This window comes from Struthio camelus, chromosome 2 (assembly GCF_040807025.1).
Source record: "Struthio camelus isolate bStrCam1 chromosome 2, bStrCam1.hap1, whole genome shotgun sequence".
Lineage (NCBI taxonomy): Eukaryota > Metazoa > Chordata > Aves > Struthioniformes > Struthionidae > Struthio > Struthio camelus.
The window spans coordinates 7150724-7169967 of record NC_090943.1 but is presented as its reverse complement, the minus strand read 5'-3'; the positions used below and the strand labels follow the sequence as shown (position 1 = coordinate 7169967).

The window sequence follows — 19244 nt, the reverse complement described above, 5'->3', positions numbered from 1 at the left end:
TGCTAAAACTGAACTGGCCAAGTTTTGTGAAAGTTTCTAGTAACTTTTTGTGCTTTCCCTGAGAAACCCTAGGAGGGCCCAGTTTCAAAGCATCTGCTGAAGCTATGTTCTGCTTAAGTACTCCAGCTTGGAAACTCAAAAATGGAGACAGTCAGATCTTGTTTAATTCTTTCTTTGCCTTTGAAATCAGAAGGGCTTTTCCAAGCCTCCCCAAAACCCCGAATACACTGGTCTCTCTCCTCAGTAGTAAGCAGATAGATCTACGCTAAGCTCATCTGGTAATGCTGAGCACCACAGCGGGACAGGAACAAATGCCTTTTCAAAAGCTAATGCTCTGAAACATGGCTCCATCACCTCAGACATTGTGTGGTGCCGCCAGTGGAGCTATGCTTACGCCTCTGAAAGACTCAGTTCAGGGATTAATGCATATTAAATTGATACCCCTTCATTGAAAAGACCATTTCTTTCAGTTTTTGTTCGGGGACAATACAATAGTTAGTACAATAGAGTCCTTTTTCATTATGGGATTGCACTCACATAAAATAAATAATAGTAGCAGGGTCAGTGGGGTTAATGAGATATCTTCAACTTCTCCTTGCCACATCTTTCTTTTGCCTTCCCCAAACATATCAGGAGAATATAAGAAGCCGGAACTGCTAACAAAGAACAAGGCTAATTTAAAAAAGTTTTGCAAGAAAGCAGCAAAAATAATCAAATAATAAGCCCAGCAGCATATTGATTTATCACTAGACATGCTGAGGTGTTGGATTTACGAGTTTCTTTTGCATCCGCTCCATGGCTGACACTGTATGTTCATGGCCAGCGCTTATGGCTCCTTTAAAGTCTGCATTGTACAGCAATGGGCTCCTTGCCAATTAGCTTTTAACTCCAGCTCACATTTTCTGGATAGATTAGATACCAAACCTGTTTTGTAGAAGACACAACATCCTTCACATTGCATCACTGAATGAGCATCTGTTACTATAGTGCCTTGGTGTTATTTCCTAGACGACCAGAGAACTGCCAAGTGAGCTCACCCACCCAGGCCATTTAATTTTCAACATCCATTTTTTAAAAGGCAGGAAGCTGGCAAATAAAAAGAAATGCCTGCAGAGCTCAAAGCCTCTCTGTCACCTCAGGGCCCAATCCTGCAAAAAAAAAAAAAAAGATATTTCCTGTGAAGGGCTGAGCGCTCACAAGATTTGCTGAGCTTTCTGACAGCTGGGAGAGCCTCGGCAGCCTACAGACCTGTTTTTCTTACAGAGAAAAGGGGGACATCCACTGCTCATCTGCTGAAGCCTTTCTGATTTACTTCAGATTTTTATATTTTAGGAAATACACCAACTCTTTCTCCCATGATTACTCTAACTAGCAGATTGTTTCACGTCAAGCTAAGCCCAGGAAGACTATGCTGTCTACAAATGGTATTTCTGTTGCTCAGCTATCTAGAGACAGCTCTCAAGGCTGGTCTTCCTTGTCTGAAGAGAGTAAAAATGGGTGTACCAAAGTGCTAAATAAGCAAAGGTATGAGTATCTGAAAAATCAGCTACAGCCTCAAAACTGTCAACAAAATAGAGAATTCTCATACCAACAGAGCTTTTCACACAAAGAGCTACTCCTCCTTGAATTTACCGCATGAGACTGTGTTTGCAGGACTACAGGGAATGCCTAGATACGTGAGGAAAAAAATTCAATCTAAAGCTTGAAAGGGAAGGAGCTGCCTGGCTTTAGAGAAAAAGCTACTTCTCAATTTACTGATAATCTGACACCACGGCTGGGCTCCATCTCACTTGCCTTTCTCTTCAGGAAATATCTTGCCTAATACATGTTAGAATCTCATTTGCTTTCTTGCCCCCTCGTGTAACCTGTTGTTGTCACGTAGTCACTGAGTGAGTTTCATCCTGCCTAACTTTAGACATATGCAATATATATATCTGTAGCTGAGTTAATCACCTTGAGCTCCCCTTGTAGATAAAGAGAAGATACAGGCACTTTCGAGGAGGCAAATTTATCTGACCTATTTTAGATTTCTACTCTGAGATGAAATAAATACTGCCCATTAACCAAAGTGACTAGATCTCCATTGCTTTAAAGACTGTTGAGGGCGATGAGCTTCAGATATTTACCTTCAATGAGATCAGGTCCCACTGTATCAAGCTGGAGTGTGTCTAGCACGCAAAAAGGCATGACTTTTCCATATTGCCCTGCCTGTGCAGCAGTTATTTTCAAAATGCTCCTCCAGGTGAGTTCATACTCAGGTCCTAATGATATCAGCTATAATATTTTTATTTACAGCCTTATTGAGTATTTTTGCGATGGTGGTGCTTTGCAATAAAGATCTTGGAAATGTGAAAAAGGCTTCAAGTCTGTCGATCATCTGCTCATCTGTCCTGAGCTTTATTTAAATTGGATGCTAAACCCTTCTGGGAACTATTTTTAGGCTCTAAGAACTGTGCTCTTCAAGTAGCTATACAGAAGACCAAAGGTGAGATGCCAACAAGTAGAAAGCCATGGGAGAAGAGGCAGTCTCGAGATTGAAAGACTCACCCTGAATCATTTTAAAAATATAAATTTTTAGCCATCGGACAATGTCAGATATTCAAATGCTAAAAGGAACCAACTTAAAAAATGTCCCTGCAAGAAAGGAAAAGAAAATTCATATGAAACCTAAGATTTGTGTCCAGTCAGCTCTGAAAAGTAAGTCTCACCAGAAGTCATGAACTTCTCTCATGCTAGACTAGACACCAATTATTGTAGGAGTTAGCCCCATTGTCTTCCCACCCTGTCTAGGATGGTGAGTTTGTTTTTCCACTGCATATTGCGTATTGTGTAAATAAATTACAGCAAACTCCAATAACATTTAGAAGGAAATAAGAGCGTGAATCACATACAAAAGTTATAAAGTACTCACCAGGTCGCCTGTCCCAGGTTTTTCCATAATAACTGGGGGGAGCAGTAACCCTGCAGGAGAAGTAGGGTCTGGGTTGAGTGCCCCGGTGCCTCCTCCTATCAGGGAAACCACACCATTGCAATCCACTGAGCTGTTCCTTTTGCCCGTCTGAGTGCAGTTGGGAGTAGCAGGGTGAGAACTATGGCTCACTTGACTTTGCATGCTTGGACGCCTCCCAGATCTTGGAATTAAGAGAGAGCCTCGGTGGCTTTCATTTTCAGCAGTGCTGATCTCATCATCGGCAAAATCTGTTTCGGAGCCAGTGTCTCTGCCACGGAGTCGGAAACTGAATATGCTTCCGTGGCTGGTTCTGCGCTTCACCAAGTTTGCACTGGGACCATAACTAATGCCAAGGAGAGTCTAGAAACCCCCAGAAAGGAAAAAGGGGAAAGAGAAACAACATTTTGCAACATGTTTTCAGGAGTGAGGAAGGTCTGGGGAGAGCAGTAACTTCCATTTTAAATCAAGTGTTTCAGAGAGAAAGACTTAATTACGTGTATTCAGCCTCTGCAAAGTTAAGAGGTTGAATAATCATTCCTAGCCGTAAGGTATTTGTCCAATACATGACAGTTAAAGATATACTGAAATAGGAAGGATCAAGGTGGCATTTGCCTCGTAGAGTGAAACTTCCCTTGCTTCTACTCCCTCCCCATCTGTTAAGTGCCAAAGGACGTGGGAAGGCAGTACAAGGAGTAGAAGACAGGAGCAGGGAGGGGGATCCAGCTCCAGTTTACCGCATTGTCAGACATCTTCATAACAGCTAGGGAAGGAACGTTGCAGTGGGAGAACAAGAGATAAAGAAATAAGGCAGGAAATGAACTGCAGGGAAAATGAGAAGAAGAGGGAAGAAGAAGAAGCAGAATACGACGGAAGAAGGTGATAAAGGAAAAAAAAAGAAGAGCAAGAAGAGGGGTATGATTTATTAGTTTGTAGAATGATTATCCCAATGCACATATCTGCTTTAAGGATAGGTAACCTCCGTACACAGTGGTCTCCCTTACACCTAAATATCAGCCTTGATGATCCTCTCTGATGTCTGCTAGTGAGAGTGCAACTCTAATGGAGCATCAGCAAGATGTAGCCAAGCACTAAATACACCTACATGCTGACAGAGTGAAAAGGATGTTCAGAAAATGCATAAGAAATTCAAGTCTATCCCCTTCCCTCATAGCTGTAGAGAGGAAATTCATGGAATAAGAACATTTAGGCAGAACATACTTTTGGTTTTATGGCCTGTATCAAATTTTCAGCTTCTTCAGAACTTTTTGATGAGCCAAGTATATTTGAAGAGAGGTCAGATCTCCACAGTATCCACAAACTAGCCAAACCAAATGAACCTGATTTCATTTTGCACTGTATCTTACACCACTAAATTATGTAATGATACTATTTTGTGACACTGGTAGAGGGAAGAGTACAAAAACCAGGTCCATTCTAACCAAAAACAACTCATTTGGATTGCTACCAAATTTTAACTGGTCAAAAATCCATGCCTGGGTTTCCATGACACAGTCATTGAGACTGATTCCTGATGGCAACACACTTACAGATGCTCAGATTGCATCTGAATGATGACTCAGCCTCACTCCCTCCAACCATGCCAGACACAGCCTTACAAAGAAGATTTACTCTAAGCTTTGAAATGTGTCTCCCATGTCTCTCATGCATATGACATCCAGGGCGAAACGTGGAAACAAGAAATACTAATCTAAGAAACAAACTGGCAACACGTAGCTCCAATCTATGCTCATTCTGGTATGTGGTGCCTTGAGATCCATGCAGAATGAAGCTAAAGAGCAGTTCTAGCTTTTACAAAGGTATAATTAGTAATGCAACCCAGTCACCCAACGAAACAACAACAAAATCTATTAAAAAACATGTAAAAATACATGTCATTTACAGAAATCCAGCTCTATGTAAATTGTGTGAGCTGGGGAGTCATTAATTGGTCACATTTACTTACATTACTTGCGTGTTTTCTATGAGCTTTTTATGGCTGCCAAATACCCCTAAATTCACTGACAACAAAATATGAAAAGACTTAGCTCATTACATGGCTATTCAAAAAAACGAAATAAACTGATTTAAACTTTGCCCTCAGTTAGGCAAAGACAAATTATCTGAAGCTATTTATGATCATTTGATACATACAGCATGTGCAGATTCATAGTCATGCATGTCAATAACATTTATTTAAACCCCTATTTAACAACAGCCTCACTTCATTTCTTTCCTGCAATATAAAGTAGAAACAAGTGCCACAAAGTTTTGACTTGAAGGCAACTAGCAAAGGAATAGAAAAATGTTAATATCTTCTTTGTATATCATTAAAAATGCCCTCAGAGACAAGCTGCCTCCTCTCTCCTCCTCTCTTTTCTTTTTAAGCTTTGCATGTTTCTTCTAAGAATATTTTAGCTCTGGTAGGGATAGGATAGGTATAACCAGATGAATGAAATTAGAGTAAGAAAATAAATCAGGTTGCGGGTAGTCTTGAAGTGAAAAATAAATAAACAAAACAAAATAAAATAAAACAGGTTCATAAGAATGTTCAATGGGCATTTTTAATTCATTTTGAAAATAAAGTACTAATATATTTCCTTCTAACACAGAACGTCTGCAGGTCAGTCATAATGTCAAATATCTGAGTCTTCTGTACAGCTGAAAGTTTCAGCTTTAATTGCCTATTCAGAGCCTGGCCTATCCAGCAAAGAACACCGTGAAATAAGTGGCATTTCAGACCATGGCTTACCATTCTCCTCTGACCATCATCATATTCAGACTTGGGATTCCTTTGGTCTTCCCCATACTCTTCTGCCCCCAAAGACTTCTTTTTCTTTCGCCTATTTCTTCTTTCTTTAGCATTTTTGGATGCTAAAGGTGACATTTCCAATGAGCTAAGTGACATTGAATCGATTCCTTTAGCAGCCAGTGCCTAAAAGAGAAGATGATAGAAGGTGCAAGATGTATCATTTGGGTTTAGGATGCCAGTGAGAACTAATGATTATTCTGTTCTGCGGTTATTTTTCATGATAAGTTTTAGGTTGTATAGGAGATAAATTAAAAATTCTAAGTGGTCATTCCTCATAAAATTATCTCATGTGGCTGGAACTTGTCTTAATGTTTCTAACCTCTCCGCTTAGCAATGAGGAGAATACCCAATAAGCCCAAGCAAGCCAGATACCTAGCATAAACACACACATGCAGGTCATGCTGCTGTCCAGATCTACTCTAAACCTATGACGGAGCATCAGGAATGGTCACGTAAAATATTCTGATTTATGTAAAACTCAAGGACAAGGTTCTCCTACATTCCACTAGAGGAACAGCCTGCATGTACACATCTGCATGTGTGCACTGCACAGACACTCTCCTGAATAACACTTGTGCTGCCAGTTAGAAAGACCTTGACCTAGAGAACAAGGAGATTAACCTCCTCCTGAACTTCAGCCCCTTGAATTGAGAAAGTTGGACAGGAATGGAGCCACGCTGGCTGCTGGGAGCTTTCCTCTTCTACCACAGAGGGATACTAGTAACTGCAGGCAGTTCAGCTAACACTTTTTGGTAAGGACTTATCCCATGCATCAGCGCAGACAGCTATGATCAGAAATCCAATGAGAAAACCATTGGCTTAACTGCAGATAAGGTGGACTGTGCTACACATGTGCTTAGCGCTGTGCTGGCTATCTTATGAGATCACTGCAGGAATTCGCTGATAACGGAGAAGCTGCTGGAAACCCAGCAGAAGCCAAATTCAAAACCCTGAGCACACAAAGTAAGAAGCTTGAAAGCAAACGAACAGCCAAAAGGAAGAACCCATATACTGAGGGAGGAAGCCACAGCCTACGCTAGCATGCTGGATGCCCGATCAGGGTGTGGGTGGGAGGAAAGTGAGGGCTCCTCTACTGAGCCAGCTCTATGCACAAAGTGTGAAGTCAGGTTTGGAGAAGCCACTCTCAGCAGTATCCACATCTCTGACCTGGAGACAGGCCCATTTGCAGAACCCCGAGTCAAAATACATAAAATGAGTGACACACACACACACACACACACACACACACACATCTATGTGTGCATATATATATATATGTATATACACACACACATATATAGATACATATATATATATATATGTTTATGAAAGAACTCTCCAGGTTCCTAAAAAAAGGAGAAACCTATGAATCCTCAGTGCTATTGTCTGTAAGCCACTAGAATCAAACAGGCAATCAGCTCTCACAACAAAACACTCCCTTCCTCCCACAGGCATCAGTCCAAAGAAAATGAAGGCACTTAACAGTCATGTAAAGAATCAATCATGTATTTCAAGGAGTAGCGGTAGCTCTATCAAGCTGAGAGAGCAGCAAAACTTAATTCCTGTGGGAAATACCTTTCATGAACAAGCTGCTTAGAGCAGAGAGGAGATGGAGGGTTCAGATCGTGGTCTAGGCTATTGTTCTTTTTTTGAGTCGATTGATTTAATTGCTATGCTGAAGTGCTTTCTCCTCATAAAGATTCAGCTAGTCTTTTGCTGTTAAGTTCAGGTTTAGGAATGTGTTACACCAATTGTACAAATTGACTGATAGTCCCCAAGCAGGCCTATCAATTATATTTGTGCTCCCTTTGTACTGTACAATGTAAAAGCTGGTCAAACAAGTTTCTGTTTTTCTTTCTGATTGCCATCATGTCTTAATTATCTAAAAAACACTGTAAGTTGTGCTGTTTGGCTTGCTGTACTCTCACTGCTAAATAAGCTAATTTTCGGTTTCTTAGTGTTTTCTTCCCTATTGCTTGGGTTGAGATGTTGCTGCCCTGTGCGCCTTCCTTAGTTACTGAAAAAGAAATTCAGTCCGAATTGCTTCTCAGGGTGTGGAGGATGTCCCCACATCCAGTCTAGCTACTCTTTTCGTTTGGGTTCCCATGACTGTGCTGGATGGTCTCCTGCCCCTCAGGCATCTGCTGTGTTAGCTCCAAGGAAACACCTGGGCAGAGAAAGGGGTTGGGACTGGGCCTGTGCGGTGATGACAGGTAGCAGCTGGATGATGGGACAGAAACTTTGCTTGCAAGAGCCCTGGCATGGTGATCCTGCGGGGATAAGACCTGAGGCAAGAACTCAGTGGTAGGGAGAAAAAGGCAAACCCAAGAACTTGGCATAACGGCTCATAGGGTGAGACTGCTCAGGTATTAGGCCTAGGGAAAGGAGTCATGGGTGGGAGAAAGACTAAAAAGACTCTTCTTCCTGGAGAAGACAGGAGGAAGCCTGAGGGAAAACAAGTGGAAGTGTCCCTGCCCACTGCAACACGTTGCTCCACTGAGTCTGGAATACAGGATAAGGCTCCCAGATCCCACCAAATCTCTTCTCTCCACAGACAGGCACAAAATTATCCCAATCACGAGTTAGCCTGCAGGGTGCCTACAAACCCTTGAAGCTGCCAGCAGCAAGGCGGTTTGGGAAAGGATCTTGCTTTGCCTTGGCTGCCCAAGGGCACCACTGCCAGGGACAGCTGAAGTCTACACAGCGTAGCAGACCACCCAGGTCACTTTTCTGAGCCTTTTCTTCAGGATATCTAATTTTAGTTGATGGACGTTGATTCATAGAATTACTGAGTGTTACATGAAGTTGTGGAGAACCATATCTTGTAGATACAAAGCGACAGGCGATAGTGCCTAGGCATTTCAGACACCCCAAACCAGTGAGTATGTTTGAACTTAAGTCTCTCTTTTCCTACGTTTCCTCCCCATAAAGCTGGGATAATACACCAAGAGTATTGCAAATACAAACAAATATTTTTGAAGCACACAGAGTTTATGCAGTGACAAGAGGTACTGAAAAAACCTCTGAAGATGTTCGTCATTTTGTCTTTGAAGGAGGCTTTGACCAGAATGTCTGAATAAGGAACAGCGTGCTTGAGTAGGCCTAAGGCTACATCGCAAATGATGAGAAAGTGAAGAGCTGCTCTGGAGTCAGGCACTGGCCACCCTTTGTATCGTGTGGGGCACAGGAAAAATTAGGCATTATCATGTGAGAAAAGACAATGCTATAAAGCGTACACATAAAAGGAACAAATTAGGTTTGCATGAGCAACCTTCATTCTGGCACATTCTGACTTTCAGGGCTTAATGCTCCTTTTTTGTATACATACGTGCAGGCTTAACTGAAATCAAAGTCTTCAAAAGGAAATTCTTAAGCAACTTTAATTATAGCTGGGGCTACCAAAGTTGACTGTTATTAGAAAGAGCTCTGCTGGAGTCAAAACACATGAAAATTTGTGTAAAATAGGTATGAGCTGGAGCTCAGTTTACTCCCTAAGGTTATGGCAGAAAGTTACTCTGTTCAAAGCATCTATATATGGACTAAATTGCATCTACCTACTTAAACCGTCAAAGTAGATCTTTAAAAGGACTTAGCCAATGCATAAGCCTCTACTAACACTTTGTCAGGGATGAATTGTATTTTCTATTTTCTTTCCAAGGATTTAAATGGGCTTTGGATTAGGCCCTGAAGCCATATGTACCCAAAAGAAAATTATGTATATTAGTTTATATTGTGTATCAGGGATTTATTTCTCTAAACTACAGTGCTGCATGTTATTTCAGACTAATTTTCTTATTGTCTTCTTGTTCACAGCACCTAAAATGTTCTCTTCAGTTGGTTAATAAAGACTTTCTACCCCACACAAACCACAGGCAAATTAACTAGTGCTATTAAGACTATGTTGTTACAGCCATGCTTTGGCCTCCCTGTTTTGCTCAAACTTATGGCATGGCATTAAACCCATATCCTTTGCACAATCTGCAGAACTTAACCTTGAGATCTCCCTGTTCATTTGTTCAGGTACAAAGACATATATGCTTCAAACTGGTTGTCCTCCATTTTTATCTTCTTTATTAGGCAATTGGATGTTAATGGCTGTTTGAATGAAACAGCGTAGAAATGATTAGGAACTAAACCACTGCAGGAAGAACATTCAGTTAGGGCTATGACTGAGCTACCAAAAGCACTGTTCTGTGCTCAAATGCAGATGTAGTTATATCATCATGAAAACAACTTTTATGTCAGCCCACATAACTTCCTCTGCTGGTATGGGCTAGTACAGTTAAACCAATACAGCTCTGGACATGTAAACCCTAAATGGCCCCAATCCTAGCAGGAAAAGCCATCTTTTTTCTTTTACAAAGGATTGTGATAATTCTGTCCCGGATAATAAGCATTAAGCTGTTTGCAAGCTAACTCTTATTTCAGTGATCATGTAAATGTAAAATAAAGACAATGTGAATCTCAAGGTACTGACTGTTTGAGTTACCCAAGCCTAATCATGTCATCATTTACTGACCTCCTGCTCTTTCTTTAACATCTCCATGGCTTCTCGAAACTTCCTTTCCTTCTCCTCTGTTTCAGCAATAGTGGCTTGGTTCTGCTCTTCGTAAGCCATGGCTACAACAGCCAGAATCAGGTTGATCAAATAAAATGAGCCCAGGAAGATGACCAGCATAAAAAAGAGCATGTAGATCTTCCCAGCAGATCTGAGAGTCTGTAAACACAAAAATTCAATGGCTAACACTTGCTCACAATGCTTTTCAAACAAAAAAAAATTATAACTTTCCTAAAATGTTTTTAGAATCTTAGATTTACAGTATTATTGCATTCTGTCATTGTTAATAGCCCAAACAGAATCCCTTTCAGGACAAACGACAACCATATTCAAGGAAATAACCTTCTCATAAAGAAATTTTTATGCTGCAGTCAAAAAATTCTATGTACCTTTAACTAAAATGCAAGGATGTTTTCTTCCTTTGTCAAATATCTTTGCTGGATTTCTTTGAGAGTAGATAATCTTACAATCGGCTGCAGTGAAAGCTTCCCTCAAATAGCTCAATCTATTTTTGTCCTGTGCATATAAACTGTCCAAATAGGATTTGTCTTGTTTCCTTTAGATGGCTACACTCTAGGTCCCTTTGCAGTCCGTGGGGAAAAATAGGTACTTTCAGGGTATAATTCATCTGAACTTTTTAGACATCTACTTCAGGATAAGAAGAACCATATCCTGGGCTCCATCGACTGTGTTGCCTGGTATGCCACCAGATTTATGGACAGAAAATGGAATTTAGGGTAACAGGCTGAGCTTCTTATGGATATCTCCCACGGTCAAGAACCTGATGCTGGTAATAGAAACCACTGTTTGCTATTATAGAGTCAAATAACAAAAGGGCTTGGTGTTATTTGCCATGACAGTTCCAACCTCCCTGAGTTGTACATAAGTTCTGTACCAAAGTAAATGATTACAGTTGTTTGAAGAACCTTTGATTTCATTCTGTTTGATGTTTTCCTGAAATAAAACCGTCTAACTAACTACATGTGAAGTTGAAATCCCCAATACCTGCAAAGGTCTACCTCAGTACCTTCAGAGTATTGTCTGGTAACACTAGCTCCCCTGCTTTCCTTAAGAGTATCCTTCAGTTCTGGCAGAAGACGAGAAGCAGAAGTAAATCCTTTGTGGCCTCATGGACAGAGCACGTAATTCAGTGCTGAATGCTTACATACAGTTTTTCTGAGCTCACATACATTTCAATAAAAGTATGCTAAAATGAGTATTTACCACCAGACAACCCTGCACACATGAACTGTAAGTTAACTCTGGCTCTGATTGCGCCCCTGGCTGTTAGGCTTCCCTGCTGAAAAATTTGCCGTAGGGAGAACTGAATGGGTGCCAGGTGGTCTTGCTGTCCAGTGAATTTGTGTTCACTGTCACATCTTGCACGAATAGATATGCCAAGTATATAGGAGCTTTTATAGTCTTTTTTTTTTTGAGCTGAACTCAGAAGATTTGTTCTTGTTACACCAACCACCAAAAAATCATTAAGTGTTGATGTGACGATCTTTATTAAGTGGCAAACTTGATTCAGATAAATTACTCATTCAAAGCTTCTTTCCCTAAGTACCAATGCTCCCCTTCCTCCCAGTACACCCAGTTTCACGTCTTATGGTATCCTCACTCCTAAGAAATTAATAGTTGCAATTGACGGTTCTTGCCCAAAACACACAGGGGACAGTTCATCTAATCACTATCATTTTTTCTCTTTTTTTAATTATTGGATATTTAACTGTAGTAGGAGATGTGTTTATTTTATATTTTAAAAGTTTACAAAAGAATCTCATACCTGTTGATAGAGACGTTCCCAGTAATCCTGAGTCATAAGACGGAACAAAGAGAGAAAGGCCCAGCCAAAAGTGTCAAAGCTTGTGTAACCATGGTCAGGATTTTCCCCAGCCTTCAGGCATATATATCCCTCAGGACACGTGCTGAAAAACATGAGACAAAAAATGAAGCATATTATAGATGGCTGCAGCGTGGAGGAACTGATTTCCAAGGGATCATACTGAACGCTTTGGTTACAAGCTGCTAGGTAAATTCTTCCATTGGGTAAAAACACAAGAAACGCACACAGGTGTGTGCTACCTTCACAGTACAAAAGATTTTTTGCAATAGTATTTTTTTCTTTGAAAGGATAAACTGAGAAACGAAACCATAGCTTGAGCTGGAATGGCACGTGAGTGCCTAGTATTTCAGGTATTTGAAATAGATAGGAGTCAGCGGCATAAGCAGAGGTTTGGTGTTTAAATATCCTTACTATCTTGGCAGTCATTTCTAATTAAAATCATAAACTAGGTACCTTCTATTACAGTTCTGGGTACTACTGTGATGATGAACCGCTTTTCAGGTTTCGTGGTCTGTCACTGGCTGGACTACATCAATGTACATCGTCTGAACACCTTCCACACCCACTGCTTAATGTGCATCCACCTTCTGGAAGGACTAAATCTTTAATCTCAGGTACCCAGCCCTTTGTTCGAGTTGCCAGAATAGTCTGGGATCGTAACAGCTTTTCTCTTTCTCCCAGGAAATTTTTTTTCTTGTATGTCTTGCAGAGTTCCTCATTAAATGGCATGCAGATGGCAGGACTACCACTGACGCTCGTTAAATTGACTCTTTACCACCAATTTTCTAACCCCTATCCCAAAAAATCCCCTATCTCTGCTTTACAGCTAACAATGGTACTATGTAATTACTCAGTTACATCATGACATGAAACACAAGGTGCAAGAGACACCTGGCTCTCTCTGTCCCACTCTCCCTCTCCATAGGCAACTGCACAATAATGTTTAGTCAAAAGATACACCCCGCACATCTCCTGCGTAGCACAAGCCACCAGACACTTCCTGATTATAAGAAATCCCCTGCAAGAAATTTAAGACTTCCAGCAATAGGCAAAACCTTAATGCTCTACAGTACCATAAGAAACAAATACGAGATCGAGGGCATCGCCAATGCCCTAGAGTCCTGCAGTATGAGAGCATTAGTTAGATAGCAAAAACACCTAACTAGCTGGAAAGTGGGTCTCAGCAGAACTTGCGCTTTCTGTTTCTCTACTCCTTATGCTTCAGATAAATAAGTTTTGGTGCAAATTCTTAGTTGACACAGCTAGGGATGGTCAGGGATGAATAGGGAAGAACGAGGCTTGTGAAAGCACTTTGACAGAAACCAGAGGCATCGGTAGAAATCAACCTCCGAGCAGGAGTTAGTTACCAGAGCAGTATTCTCTGCTCTGGCAGATGGTGAGCTTGAAATTCCACCTGTCAGAAGGAGGAATCGAGATTTTTCTGAACTGTCTTCAGATAGGCTATTTACTGAGTAATATCCAGTCATCTGAGCTGAAAAGACATTTAACCAGTCACGAGGAGTGTGTTCAAAGTATACAGCTTTTAATTTTTTTCCCCTCACTAGTAACCCCCAGAGTGTTTCAGCCACTGCTATTTTTCAGCAAAGCAGAATATTGCCATAAATCAAACTGAAAAAAGGCAATATAAATAATGAAAATTAATAATAATGGAATAATAATGAAATGACACCCAAAAAAGAAATTGATTCCTGAGGAAGCACAGTGTGTCTCATTATGAAAATCAAGGACTTTTTGAAAAGATATAGCATTATATATATTATTATATATAATATAATATATGATATATACTATAATATATGTAATATATAAAAATTACACATTGCAAATTATTATTATGATATATATTATAATGTATAATTATATATTATATAATGTATACTATATATTGATATAGATCAAATCTTTACAGTACAGGGTAGCAACCGTGGATTGCACGTTGACATGAGAATACATTGCTATAGGTTTTGAAGTTACAAATCTCCTACAATGTCAGCCACCAACATTAGATATTCAACAACGCTTTAAGAAGCTTAATCTAATATCATTAGTCAAGCACAAATTTTTAAATAAATCTGCTCTGAACACTGAAAAAGCAATGCTGAAGCACTGCAAGATGACGCCATATCCATATTTGCAGTTCACTGTAGAAAGAGCAACCTAAATGAAAAAAATTGTTTATGCTTAACGAAATGTAATATAGAGGTGTGAATATAATAAGTGATTCTGTCACCTTAGGTAGAGCCAAGTTAGTCTAAATCAGTTGAGAATTTAGACAATAATAAGTATATCTCACAAAGAAGGAAAAAGAGACACTTTAAATTTTTCACTGCCAACCTAGAAGTGCCTCCTCCCAGAGCTTTCCTACTTTGGCTTCCTACTGTTTCCTGATCAGAGACAGAGTTGAGTAAAAATTAGAGTTGCATTACTGAGTTAAGAGAGAAGAAAATGCAGAAATTCCAGCTGTTTTTTTTTTTTTCTAAAGTACATATATGTGCTCTGAATTCCTGCGGTATATCCGTGTTCTTGTTTGCAGCAGCTTTTCAACTAAATCTCCTATCTCCCAAGGGCAGCATCTGCTGTCAGAATCTGCCATGGATATATTAGACTTTTGCCTCTGATCTGCTGCTACAACCTACAGCGACCACGACGTGCTGCTGACGTTATTGAAGAGCTCTGAGAAATGGATCCTCTGGATTCCTAAAAAAGAATCTTGTTCGGCTCACCTGGGCCAAGACTTTGTGTCCATACAGGACATGAAAATCCTTGTTAGACTTGGTTCGCTTCCCATGAGAAAATGACTGCCTTGATACAATGCACTTGGCTGGAAACTTAGTCTAGAAATGGACTAAGTTGGATTCTGGAGAGATGGATTGTGTCCAGAGGTGGAGAGATTTTCCTTAGTCCTTCACTGAAGACCCATCCCAAGTGGCTCCATTGAGCTAGTCTCATTGTTCGGATTTTGAAGTTATTACTAATGGCTGAGTACAGCTGAGAGAGACTTGAGAGATATTACTTTAATGGTGAACTTAAGCCTAGGCTGGACAGCAGGTTGGAAATTAAGTTCCACCTAAGATAAGTTGGCAATATCTTAGGCAAAAAGGAAGTTTTGCTATTGTTTTAAATGTGAGCAAGACATTTTCCTCTCACTTTCTTCAGGCTGGGAGATCTCCCCAGTCACCAGGTTTCTGAGTAAGTGAGCACTGAGGTCAAAGGAAATATACTGGGAGCATCTGCACTCAGATCTACTCTCATATGAACTTCTTGGTACCGTGAGATCAGAGTCTACAGACTCTTAGAGCCACTACCAACATTGCTGACCGGGGAGACTCCATTTCAAAGTAGATTAGAGCAACTACTAAAAGTGATTTACTACAATTGGTTGGAAAGTCCTAGGAAATGGAGATGCAACTCCCCTCACTGTGAAAGTCAACGATGGTACCTCAGACTAATACTTTCTGTTTATAATACAGTTAGTTAGTATTTTTTCATGTTTATTTTTGTCTTTATGTGTCTTTAAAACCTTTTCCACTCGGCAGTAGATTGCTGGTGTGAAAAGAACTGTCTGACTCTACAATGAATGCACATCGTACTCAAATATTATGTTCAGCTGTAAGAGCATTCAAACGAGGTGCTTTCAGCACAAAAAGCATGAACTTCTGCTATAAAATGCTATTAACATTAGATCACATCCCTCTTATGAGGACTAGACACTTGAGACAAAATCCTTTACTTTGCTACTTCTTATACTTGCTCACCCTCTTTTTTAGCTGACAGAAGTGATAACCCACAGGTTATGGGAACACTTAAGAAACACTGTGAGAAAAGGAAAATGCTGTTTCCTAGAAAAATGCTCTATAGAAACTTAGGTGGAAGACTCTTACATGAGAATATTATTCTGGAATTGACACCATTTCCTCCGAGGACCTTTTTTAAGGAGTCTCAGGATTTTGCTGAAGCATCTCAGATAAATAATGTTAAGTCTTCCCCTTTGGAGGTTTTAGCAAAGCGTTTAGCTTCTGTTCCCTACGGGGAAGCATTTCACAGGATCGCACTCTCCTCTGATGCACAGGGATGGGCAATGACAACAAACTACATAAATACAACCTCCTTCACAGGAGCCTCACAGGATTTTATTAATCACAATAAAATTAGTGTCATTGATTCAGAAAAGTTAAAAGCATCAGTCTACCTACCTATCCATCAGGCTGTAATCACCATTTTAAGCTGGCATTGGTACAGGATATTAAAGAACATAAGAAACATCTTTGTTTTAAGTAACACAGATTGCGAATGCTAGAGAGTTACAGCCGAGGGGTAAAATTACAAAATGCTCCGGCTCAAGAGTTTAATCTCGGTAAGCCAAGTAAACTGCTGATTCAGACTGTAGTGGCCAATAAGGTTGTGTAATAAAAGAAGATTTTTAAACAACCATGTTCTGGATTGTAACATTCAGATCCTGGAAATATATCGAGTGCTGTCTATGTGTTACTAGGTGTTAGCAATAAACAGCTGCTAATGTCAGCTACAACATCTATAAGGAAAAGACTGTACTTTTATTTGATATCGGTTGTAAAAGCACCCTAAACCTTGCTACACAGAATTGCTTATAAAAGAAGCAAAAATTGGAAAGTAAGCCCCTCCACCTCCCAAAACTCCCCCCCACCAAAACTCAGAAAGACCCCAAACCATATTGCAATAAAGGATTTTTAGCGTTTCTGCTAAGGTCACAGCTTAAGGCCAAGAATTCAGAACTACAAGCTGAAAAGTTTACAGTTGAAGTCTTTGACACATGGCTAATTCTAACGGCATGAAAACCACCCCCACATGAGAGTACAGCAGGATTTCAAAGTGCAGAAATAATAACTGGAAGGAGAGCAGGTCCCCATGGCCTGCCTCCAAGGCATGCCAACGTTCACTTCTTCGACCTGCTTCTTCGTGCTGAAGTCGTCAGTGCCAGGACACAGGTCCTGCTTTCCTCTGCACTTTCCATGTTTTCTTCCCCTCCCTCGGCTTTGAAGGCGGAAACCAGCAGTCAGACCCGGAGCGCGTACCGGGCAGCGGTTGCAGGGTAACAAATAGAGATCCTTAGGCTAATTTTCACTCTTTCCTGACAAGATGAAACTACCCTTTTCGAAATAGGGCAAGATTTAAAAAAAAAAAAAAAAAAAAAAGGGAGCGAGCCCCGCGCCATCCCGGCCAGGGCTGGACGTTGCAGTCAGTAGGGTTCAGTCTGCCTGAAGCTCACAGGTTGCTCTCCTTCCTCTGCCCTTTCTTGTTTTGTTATATTAAAGACTCACTGTAGTTAGAGGATCTGACTTACGATTCTCCCTTAATTACCATCTCAGGCACCGCAAGAGCCATCATTTGACTCTCAGAGGCACGTTTCACATTGGTCAGGCCTGACTGCAAGCCCCCAGCAGTTCTCACTCCAGGTGCCCCAGGGGTCAGAGAGAATTTGAAGGGCTTTTTTTTTTTAAAGCAAGTGGTGCCAACAATCTGAAAGGAGGAGAGTACAAGTAAATCCAACCAAACACTGCATGAAAAAAATAAATACATAAAATCAAAGAGCTCAGAATAAAGGACAACAACAACCAAGCGCTGAAACTACAGGAGCAAACTGAAGGAGGCTCACACGAGCAGGCTTGCTTGCAGGCTCAGAGCACCCACTGACCTGTGCATGGCACTGACTTGCAAACACAAAACACGTCTCAGACTCCCCCACTGGCTACATGTTCAGGCACGTGGAAAACCACGGGTTTTAGACCGAGACACTAACCTCTTTGTGCATGTGTGCAAATAAGTAAGAGGAAAGACTCCTTCTGCCCCAGTGTGGCTTTCCTAGACTTCATGCAGAAGCAAGGTGAGCAAACTCACATGTCTTCTCATGTGATCAGGTGGCCAGACACCAGATTTGCTGCCTAACCCATTACCCAAAATGCAGGCCAATAATCTATCATCATAAACACAGTGATAGATTACTCTTTAATGCAGACTGCAACCTATAGTCAGTCAGCTTCTCTCATGTGGCTAATGAGCCTATTACAGCTTTCGCTAAGAGGTAATAGCTACCCATCCTTAAGAAATAAGTGGATTTGGATTTAATCCCTACTGCCACTATTTAACTAGAGACATGATCTTCCAGATACGCAGCTTATCCCTAGGAGTGGAGACTATTAATGTTGCCCCTAAGATCTGTAGCTGTAAAAAGATGCCCCCTACAGCCCCTGCAGCATCTTTCAGGTGACATACCTGCTTTCTTGTGATTCTCATATTGATTTGAGAGGCTTCCTACCATGAGCAAGCCACCCTCATCCTAATACTGTTCTAAACACTGCAGGGTACAGAGAAAAGCTTCTGCTAGTTACATCAGAAGCTCGTTAAACTCATTTAAGATATGCTGTACAGTCTGAAAGATTGTAGTAAGTTCATTGATACTGCTTATTAAACCAGGGTGTAATTGGGTCACAAGCCCTAGCAGTTTAAGCAACATGCTTCATTCTTTACAAAATACCATCACTTTGGTGATGTTGACAGCAGTCACATTTGGGAACTGAAGTCTTTTCCTCACTCCACCGGCCTTTCTAGCCTTTCCCACCCGTCAGCCAGCTGTCCCATCGGACCAAATCTGTAAGTGTTACGAGCACATCTGTTTATTATGCCCTTGCCTATGCTCCCAGGTAGCCCATTCCCTGGGATGGGACCATTCATGCAGTACGTTGAACACAAGCTCTATCAGACTGGGCCCTGTCTGACAAAGCTGACTCATTCAGAGGTGACCTCGAACCTGTTGTTTCTCCTGACCTTTCCCATTCCTGACTCTCCCCAACAATACAATATATGCAACTATGAGGACCAAAACAGGTCTTCATCCCAGCTGGTTCATGGATTGCACCTCTGCAACGCCAACCCTCTGGGCCAAGCAGTCTGTTCTCATCCTACTTGTCCAGCAGCAAACCCAACGAAGCGGGTGGGAGAGCATGCTGTCTGACCCGCTTTTCTGGAGGGCACGCACGTTGCTGCAGGCACTCAGCCTGCCGTGGACCAGGCGAGAGCTGCGGCA

General features: G+C 41.1%; 1 protein-coding gene across 1 annotated transcript in view; it reads right to left on the bottom strand.

The window, feature by feature from the left end:
- Positions 1 to 19244, bottom strand: part of LOC104148556 (sodium channel protein type 5 subunit alpha) — a 216933-nt gene that overhangs the window by 108671 nt on the left and 89018 nt on the right. Inside the window, exons 9-12 of the mRNA XM_068934177.1 lie at positions 12104 to 12245; positions 10279 to 10476; positions 5700 to 5882; positions 2912 to 3310 (exon numbers count right to left, since the gene is read on the bottom strand). Of these exons, the coding sequence (XP_068790278.1) occupies positions 2912 to 3310; positions 5700 to 5882; positions 10279 to 10476; positions 12104 to 12245 (922 nt within the window). The remainder of the gene's footprint in view (positions 1 to 2911; positions 3311 to 5699; positions 5883 to 10278; positions 10477 to 12103; positions 12246 to 19244) is intronic.